This window comes from Panthera pardus, unplaced genomic scaffold (genome assembly GCF_024362965.1).
Source record: "Panthera pardus isolate Hobbes unplaced genomic scaffold, ASM2436296v1 HiC_scaffold_12, whole genome shotgun sequence".
Lineage (NCBI taxonomy): Eukaryota > Metazoa > Chordata > Mammalia > Carnivora > Felidae > Panthera > Panthera pardus.
This window is the reverse complement of record NW_026526677.1, coordinates 52,363,128-52,373,366: the sequence shown is the minus strand read 5'-3', so window position 1 is coordinate 52,373,366 and position 10,239 is coordinate 52,363,128. Positions and strand designations below refer to the sequence as shown.

The 10,239-nt window shown below is 38.1% G+C and overlaps 1 protein-coding gene across 1 annotated transcript; it reads right to left on the bottom strand.

The window, feature by feature from the left end:
- Positions 1-5,930: 5,930 nt before the first annotated feature.
- Positions 5,931-7,632, bottom strand: LOC128772487 (olfactory receptor 52L1-like). The gene has a single exon (XM_053900043.1). The coding sequence runs from the start codon at positions 7,397-7,399 to the stop codon at positions 6,404-6,406; it is 996 nt and encodes a 331-aa protein (XP_053756018.1). The 5' UTR covers positions 7,400-7,632; the 3' UTR covers positions 5,931-6,403.
- Between the last annotated feature and the right edge of the window lie 2,607 nt (positions 7,633-10,239).

Here is a 10,239-nt window from a genome sequence, read left to right as displayed (position 1 = left end):
ATCTTTGCAAAAAATTGACTTTAAAATTCCTTGATTTTCTTTATTTCTGTTTTCAATTTTATTGATCCAACTTTTATTTTTTATATTTTTAATTTTTTAAGTTTATTTATTTTGAGAGTGTGTGTACACACACGTGCATGCGAATGAAGGAAGGACAGAGAGAGAGGGGGAGATAAAGAATCCCAAGCAGGCTCCACACTGTCAGTGCAGAGACCACTGGGGCGCTGGATCCCAAGAACCACAAGATCATGACCCAACCCAAGATAAAGAGTCAGATGCTCAACCAACTGAGCCATCCGGGCACCCTGATCCTATCTTAATCTTAACTAATTCCTTACTCTTTTTTTTACCTTAGGCTCAATTTATTTTCCTTTTTCTAAATTCTTGTCTAAATTCTTGTCTATTCTTAGATAATTGATACTAAGTCTTTATTTTCTAATATAAGCATTTAAAAACATAATTTTTCCTCCATATTCTCTTTACCTGCCTTCCCACAATTTTATTATATGTCATTATCAGTTAGTTTGAAATATTTTCTAACATTCTCTATAATTTCTTATTTAAGCCATGAATTATTTAGATATATGTTATTTAATTTCTAAGCGTTTGTGTTAGGAATTTATCCAAGGGATACAGGAGTGCTGATGCATAGGGGCACTTGTACACCAATGTTTATAGCAGCACTTTCAACAATAGCCAAATTATGGAAAGAGCCTAAATGCCCATCAACTTACAAATGGATAAAGATATGGTTTATACATACAATGGAATACTACTTGGCAATGAGAAAGAATGAAATCTGGCCATTTGTAGCAACGTGGATGGAACTGGAGAGTATTATGATAAGAGAAATAAGTCAGGCAGAGAAAGATATATGTTTTCACTCACATGTGGATCCTGAGAAACTTAACAGAAGTCCATGGAGGAGGGGAAGGGGGAAAAAATTTACAGAGAGGGAAGGAGGCAAACCATAAGATACTCAAATACTGAGAACAAGCTGAGGGTTGATGGGGGGCTGGGGGAAAGGGGAAAGTGGGTGATGGGCATTGATGAGGGAACCTGTTGGGATGAGCACTGGATGTTGTATGGAAACCAATTTGACAATAAATTATATTTAATATAAATCATGAATGTAAATATAAAAAAATGTCTATGTGTTTGGGGTTTTTCATGACATCTTGTTATTATTGTTTTCTAATATAATTACATGTTGGTAAGAGAATATACTGTGTAAGTTTTTTATTCTTTCAAAATTTATTCAGACATAATTTATGACCCAGTGCCAAGAAAGTGTCCTCTACCTCCTCACATTTCCCATCCCCCATGTAACATTTTCAACCTCACCCAAAGAACATGAAAAGAGTCATCTACTGCCTATTGGGGAAGAACTTTATTTCCTCCACTCCACTTCCAGAGCAAGGCTTTTCTTCCTCACATCACAAGACGGAAATAATAGGAGTGAAAGTTCCTGCTCTATCTTTCCCCCTCTCCTCTCCCTTGTTTTCTTTTCCATCTGAGAAGAAGGATCACCAATACAATTGGACAGGAATGGTTGGGAGCAGTGGGTGGAGTTCATGCATCTCAAACATAGGAAATATGTTCTGTCTGTTTTACTGCCAACCTGGAGGATCTGTAAGTACAGCAGTGGACTCTCTTTTGTTTTGTATCCAAGTATCATAAATTCACCTGGATAGAGCTTATGATGTCTTTCATGGACAGAATTCTGAAAGCAACCATTCTTTTTGCATTTTACATTCCGCTATGGCTTCATCCAATTTATGGAGAGTATACAATCCTCCTTGTAAATTACTGGGTATTTGCATTGGAACCAAATTTTCCAATAAAATCTCACCATATCTGAGCAAAGGGAGGGAGTGGTTGGAGTGTTAGGACCTAAAATTTAGGGAATGAAATTGATGGCCTCCTTTTTGTCCTCAGATCTCACCTTCATTTTCTAATCATGACTTACCAGAGAGCCAAGCATATGACATTTATTAGGTCCTAACTATTCTCACTTTAATTCCTCTTTAATTCCTTGTGGGCATTCTCCACTGCTAGGAATGCAGAGGGGATAAAGAGTGAGAAATCTGCATTTTCCATCTTCAACAGCACTCCTGAGCTTTCTCCTCTCAGGGAGGCACTCTGTTTCTCTCAGGTGAGGAGCAGCTAATTCTTGGATGGAAAATCTGTCCCACTAGTCCTAAACAGAAAATCACATAAAAAATTAATAAAAGGAAAAAAAATTCACTGTGTGAAGTTTGTGCACTGGTTGAATCTAGTATCACAAATAATTATTGAGGATGTTTGTTATGCTGAGGAGTAGGTCAGATACTTGGAGTTGAAAAGTAAATTGGAGTCTAGTCTAACATGGGATATATACAACACAAGTAATGTTACAAAATTACACTGAAATTATAATAGTTCTGATTCAAGATATTGGACTGACAACATGATTTACTCCCCCCTCCCCTCAAAGTTATCATACTTTTTTATACCCACTCCCAAATCCTACCTGTGGAAATCACCAATTTGTTCTCGTTTCTGAGTTTTGTTTTTTTTCAGATTCTACATACAGTATTTGTCTTTCACTGACATATTTCACTTTGCATAATGCCCTCAAGTTCCATCCATGTTGTTGGAAATGACTGATTTCCTTTTTTATGGCTGAATATTACTCTATTGTGTGGGTATATATACAACTATGTATATATATCACATTTTTGTTATTCATTCACAATATATACATACATCACAATATATATGCATATATGTGTATACCACAATATATGTACTACAGTAATATACCATGTCTCACACACGCACACACACACACACACACACATACACACACATATATAACACTATATATCTCACATTTTTGTTATTTATTCATCTGTTGAGGAACAATTAGGCTATTTCCATTTCTTGGCTATTATAAAATATGCTGCACATGTAACCTAAGGATGCAGATATCTCTTTGAGATAGTGATTTCACTTCCTTTGAACATACCTAGAAGTGGGATTGCTGAATTATATGGCAGTTCTACTTTTATTGTTTTGAGGAGCCTCTATGTTGCTTTCCACAGTAGCTGCACCAATTTACATTCCCACTAACAGTCCACAAGAGTTTCTTTTCTCCACATCCTTGCCAACACTTGTTCTCTCTTGTCTTCTTGATGATAGCCATTTTAATAGATACGAGGTGATAGCTCATCGTGGTTTTGATTTGCATTTCCCTGATGATCAGCGATGCTGAGCTCCTTTTCATGTACGTGTTGGACATTTGTATAACTTTTTTGGAAAAATGTCTATTCAGCACCTCTGCCCACTTACAATTGGACTGTTTGGTTTTTTGCTATTAAATCATATAAGATCTTCATATAATTTGGATATTAACCCATCATCAGATATATGATTTGCAAATATTTTCTATAATTCTATAGATTGTCCTTTAATTTTGTTGATGGCTTTCTTGCTATACAGAAGATTTTTAGTTAGTCTAATGTTCTACTACTTGTTTATTTTGGCCTTGGATGCTTTTTCTTAAGGTGTCAAATCCAAAAATTCTTTATGAAGACTGATGTCAAAAAGTTTACCCCCTATGTCTCCTTCTGGGAGTTTTATGGTTTCAGGTTTTACATTCAGATCTAAATGGTCTTTAATCCATATTGAGTTGACTATTGTGTATGGTGTAAGATAGGGATCCACTTTCATTCTCCCACATGGGAATATCCAGTGCTCCCAACATTATATATTGAAGACATTATCCTTCTACCATTGCATATTTGTGACTACTTTATTATAATTAAATTATACATATATGCATGAGTTTATTTCTAGGAACTCTGATCTGTTCCACTGATCTATGTGTCAGTTTTTATGCCAATACCATATTGTTTGATTACTATAGCTCTGTGATGTAGTTTGAAATCTAATGACTAAAAAGACACAAAAGTAAGAGTAATTCAATAAAATTACTAGAATTTGAGGAACTGTTCTAGGGTTGGATCATACACTTTCAAATATTTCTGGAACTTATAAGTCAGATTGTATTAACTTTATAAACACCAGAATGAAGAAATCTGCAAACCAGTGTAGGTATGTATGTGTGGAGAGTAGACTTATGAGTTAGGAAAAGGAATGGGTTACAGCTTGATACAGACCTGAGAATTGTACTTATTAAGAGATTCAAGAAATAACACAAGCTTGGAATCAATCGAACTGATAAATTGAAATTTTAGAAATTGAAAGCAAACCTTTAGTGAACTGATGAGGGAATTGTTCTTGTATTGCCAGGGCAGCTATGTCAGTACAGTCTTTTCTGCACAATATGTGACAAGAAAGCTAAATCCAAAAAGCCAGTGCTAACATTAAGTTGAATGGCTATGAGTCTAAACATTTAAATATTTTCATAATATCGATAAATGTTTGGCACAGGTGAGCAAGGAAATTAGTGAAGGCACAAATAAACACTGCTAGGGATAAAATAGGGGATATACTATAACCACAGTAGAAAATAAAACAATAAGATATGATATGAATATTTTCTGATAATAAACTTCAATGACAGCAAACAAGCAGATATTTAGGCCAAAAAAAGGTTTAAAATCTTTCAAAAGGAAATTCTAAAAGACATCCTTCAAGCATCATACATACCCCATTTAGATGATCTGAGATTTAAAAAAAAATCTACTTTTTAGCCTATAGGTTAGTCAGCACCAAAAAGATTCTCCAAAATATAGTGGGGTTTAACCCAGATACAAGTTTCTATCTCAGGTTTAAGTCAGAGTTGGTGGCCCAGACAGCGTCGGGAACACAGGCTCTTCTACAGTGTTGTTCTGCCATCTTCAGTACATTTTTCCATCTTGTGATCCAAGAAGCTCTTCAGATCCCACCATCATACCCACATCCCAAAAATCCACAAATAGTGTAAATGGGATGAGAGAACAAACAGCTACTTTGAATAAAACAAAGTAAACAAAGTACCTAAACAAAGTACCGCTAGAGCCAACATAGTTGTTTTCTAGTGAATGGGATACAACATACACCACAGCCTGGGCTTCCTCAGGACAACTCACCAGAGATCAAGTCCTGCGCCTACAACCAACGTGATGAGAACGTGTAATTGTTCCTACAAAAAGAACTCATACAATTCCTCCCTAATTCACCCATGTGCGTGCACCAAACTGAAGACTTCATACTCAAGTCTCTGTACCTGAAAACTATTAGGAGTGAAATTTACCAAGAAAGGAGAAACTGGAACACTAACTCATCCATTTCCCCCTTTTGACCACTATGGAGTCCATTGATAGAGCCCTCTCAACACCAGAGCATCCTACCTCAAAGCAGCAGTGACTTGCTTCCTCCAGAACAGAACAAAATGTGCTCCCTTTTAGGAACACAAAAGAGTTAAGCCAGATTTTAGGGCAACATCCAACAAACAGGATGCAATACACCAATTGTAACAATCTTCTTATAAGTTTTACCCAGTTCCTGTTACCAAAAAAGTGGGGACGGGGGTCTAACTGACATCATTCCATATCCACATTTCAGAAATAGAAATTCTTTCAAGTGCCAAAACTACATCTACATGTATGAATAAAGCTATGTTTACCAGTATCAGACTCTAGCACATTTTGTAGTTATTAAATAATATTAATATACGGGTGTTTAGCTTTGTTAAATTAAGACTTACAAAACATACATACATTCAATACTGGTCTTATTCCTTCTTTACCCTAATAAAAAATATGAATAAATTAAAAATACTGACCTTTTCAAAAAGAAATGCACTCTACAATATACATTTCTTCCTTGAAAATAGCGTTTGTATCTCATTTTTCTAAGAACCCATTACCATGTCTCCACACTTAGGTTAATTTAAATATGTGAGTAAGAGTCATACTGTAATAAAAAGGTGTTTTCTGACATATTGGTAGTATCAAATGGTTAGAGAGAGACTCTGTTGCTACATGGAAGCTGAGTGACCTAGAGCTCATAGCAATAACATTGAGGGTGTGAAGACACTCTAAAACTAAAACAAAGAAGAGGCTGGGACTTCCCATTCCCTTACTGAATGATGTTCCACAATCATTGGGTGAAGGCAGAAAAAAATGGCATGTCCAAAGATATATCTTTTCTCCACTTCTCAAGTCCCCTTGATAGAAGAATAGAGAAATGTTAGAATCAGAAGCAAAAGAAAAGAAAATAATAAAAAATCCAGCTATTCAGGGAGTCCAAACAGTGATGGAGCCAAGTGCCCAGGGGTGTTCTCTGCCGTGAGATAGCAGGACTGGAAGGACCCCTCACTGTGCAATGGTCTCTACCCACATAGCTTAGACCAGCCATGGACTCCAGGCAGTACCTTTGACAGGAGCCTCAGAAAATAATAACTGGGATGTGTTCAGATCCATCCTTTTAGGGAGAATACCCTGAGTACTCGCTGGCGGATCTGCTGAGTCTTCACCCCATAGACAAGAGGATTGAGTGCAGGTGGCACGAGGAGGTAGAGTGTGGCCAGAAGAACATGGACATGATGGGGTACATGGTGGCCAAAGCGGTGAGTGAGGAAAGAGAACATTCCAGGAACATAGAAGATCAGGATGACACAAATGTGAGACCCACATGTGCTAAAGGCCTTAAGTCGGGCCTCACCCCCTGGTACTTTCAGCACTGTCTGGAGGATGAAGGCATAGGAAATACCGATGGCCACGACATCTAGCCCAACCACAAGCAGGGCCACTGCCAACCCATAAGCTCGGTTCACTGTGGTTTCTGAGCAGGCAAGCTTCACCACAGCCATATGTTCACAATAGGCATGGCCTATGACGGTGGCCTGGCAGAAGATAAGTCTCCGCAACAGGATAGGGAAGGGGAGGAGGAGGAGTAACCCCCGTACCAGCACTGCCATTCCAATGCGCCCTATGATCCCTGGATGCAAGATGGTGGAATGGTGCAGAGGGTGACAAATGGCTACATAGCGATCCAGAGCCATGGCCACAAGTACACCTGACTCCATGGAAGAGAACGCATGGATGAAGAACATTTGGGTCAGGCAGACAGTGTACCCAATCTCATGGGCATGAACCAGGAGCACTGCAAGGGTTTTGGGTGCAGTGGAGGACGCCAGCACCAGGTCAATGCCAGAGAGCATGGCCAGAAAGAGGTACATAGGCTGGTGCAAGGATGGGTCAGTCCAGATGATAAAGATGATGGTGACATTGCCCATTACAGCAAAGAGATAAAGGACACTCAGCGGCATTGCTATCCAGTGCTGGCTTTCCTCTAAACCGGGGATGCCCATCAGGAAAAAAGAAGGCTGCAGTAGCCTCCAGCTGGAATTACTAAGGGCCATCGTCAATGGCTTGGAGAAGGAAGAGAGAAAAGAAACAAAAATCATGATTTCTCCATTGCTGGGGGGTTATCACAGTGTCTACCTCTGGCTACCACCTTCATGAGAAGAGAGAACCTGAAAGTGAAACACAAAAGAATAAAGTGAGATACAGAGAATCCCCTGTTCTGTTCTTGAGATAATGTCTTTAAGGTGAGACATCCACATGCCTGAATTAAGATAGGTCTACTTTCATTTACAGGTAAGAGTAATCATGCTGCTTAGAGATGTCTAAACTACCATTCAATGACTTCTAATTTGGAATATCCACTTGAATGGATCCTCTACATCACCTCTTGCCATTACTGAACACAATAAATCAATCTGTTATTTTTTTTAAGTATTTTCCCTTAGTTTCCACAACACAGCACTCTACTGTGTTCCTCCTATGTCCTCCATCCCAACACCTTCTCCATCTATCTGTCCATTATATGTTATTGATTCCAGGGCTTCATCTTCTACTCCCTTCCCAGTTCTGTACATTTTCTCTGATTGAGTTCATGATTTACAATATTTTAATCATATATACTTTATTTTCTTCCAAATCTAGGTTTCTAAGTCAAATACCTTTCTGAAATGCAAATTCACTTTCCATTTGCTTACTAAATATTTATACCACACATGCAACATATTCAAGACTGAATTAACTCTACTTTCAGAAACCTGAAATGGTCCTTATTCATTCTTATCTCTCATCCCTTTTACCTTTTCACAGTTCCTGCTGACTAAATGTTTAACTCCTTAATATTCACTCATTCTTCTCAACCCCAGTATCACTGACTAGTGCACACTCGTAACTTTTATCACCTGGAATATTTCCTTAGATCTCTTTGACTTTGATTTCATACCCTTCAAACCAGTCTACACTCTGTAGTCAGAGGGTTTTTCCTAACATGCAGATGTCATCTTGTCACTTCTGAGGTTAAAATCCTTAGTCCATTTAATCCATGAAATAAAATCACACATTTCAAACTAGTATACAAAGTTTTCAAAGGTTAACTCATATACATTATCTTAAATCAATTATAGTTAGCATTATTATTAACATTTATAAGAAAAGATGATTGAATATGAGATCAGTGGCCTCTTTCCTTTTTACTTGTCCACATGGATCTGTTTCTTTATCTCAAATTTCTGCTATATCTATCTCTTACCACAAAGTAATTCAGTGTTTCTGAAACCCCCATATTAGCAAGTAGTACCAATTAAATAAGTGTTCTGTTTAACTTTCCCAGTGTGACTCACTTCTTGGGCATTAAAATTAAAAACTTGATATTGGATGTGTTTGCATATATGTTTGTCTTAAAAGACAGACACAGTCTAAAAAATAATTATATTTTTCTACGAAAAGGAAAGGTTCACATGTATATGTATATATAAAAAGAGTTATGAAAGACTCAGCTCCTTCAGATTATTCATCTATAGATCACTCTGTGTATCTTTCTTATGAACCAGTGAGGACTACAGTATTGTTCCAAACTTTTGAACATGGCAGCTACAAATTCTGAAATGCCAGATGGGCACTTAACTCTCAGTCTTTGTTTTCTTTTCAGATTCAAGTCCACTTATAAATCCAAGTAAGAGTAACTAACATATTTTTATCCAGACCTCCAGAAGAGGTGAATTACAAAAATTCACATTTCAGTGCTTAACATTCTACATAGTAAGAAACTTAAGTCTTTGTCTTAACTATACCCGTTCCACTGCAGGTTTTAGCCTATGTCTCATTTTTCACTGGAGGAGTCAGAGAACAGCTGTGCACTTGTGGAAGGCCACCCATCATTTTGATAGGAGCAGTGTCAGCAGAGCAGTGGAGGATAAAGCCAAATACAGTGGGTAAGGGAGAGAAGCAGACCCACAGGTGCCTGAGTACAATCTGCCTTTTTATGTTGTGTGATTTGTCAATCTGGAGGGACAGCCTAGGGCTGTTTTTTAAAAATTAATTGCTGAGGTCAACAAGAGATCCCCCAGTGATTCTTAGAGAAAAAGCAGACTGAACTTTATTCCCAAGAACCTAAGTGAAAATATATTTAGCTCTCTGACCAGGAAGCAGAGGACAATTAGCAAAGAAATGAAGTTGTAAATTCCTATTTATTCATATAAATTCAATCCAAGCAACCTATCATCCATGAAGCTATACCCAAATTCTGTAAGGCAGCATGGCATATCTCTTTCTTTCCTATCAAATCATTTCACTGCTGTGTCATGGCATTAACTCCCTTGCACTGGAAAACCCATCAGTGTGTCAGTCCTTGAGGAGCAGGGACTATGCCTTGCTTAGGGCAGCAGTCCCAGGACAAGTTCCAGAAGTGCCAGAATCTAACTGGTACTCAGTAATGTTTGCTTAATAAATGTCTCTATGATTACATTACAAATAAATAGATGAATATGTAAAACAACCAGGAATCACAGGAACTTGGCAAAACAGACAAAAACTGGAGAGACAGTGGTTATTGGCATACTATGGTGGGTATCTATCAGGGATGAGCTGATTGGGCTTCAATGCTCCTCACCTAAAGTGATATCCTGGGTGCTTCACAGCAGAAGGAACCCAGCTGAATCTCTCTGCCAGAAGGTGGGTATAACCGAATCCCAGGTGTGTGTCAGAATTGAGGGACTCCTGTGGTCACATCTGGTCACTTCTGCCACTGTCTCTGTCACTGCAGACAGGGAGGGCTGACATCCCTCTGCGGGCTGTGGCCTGTCCCTGTTTCCTTAATCTCCTCTGTAGTGGCATGGACTTTATGATAGTGGTAAAAGGGAGATGCAAGGACACAGAGATTATGGGAGATCACAGAAACAGTGGGTTCACAATGATGACTTACTAGGAGAGGGAGAAATAGAAATCA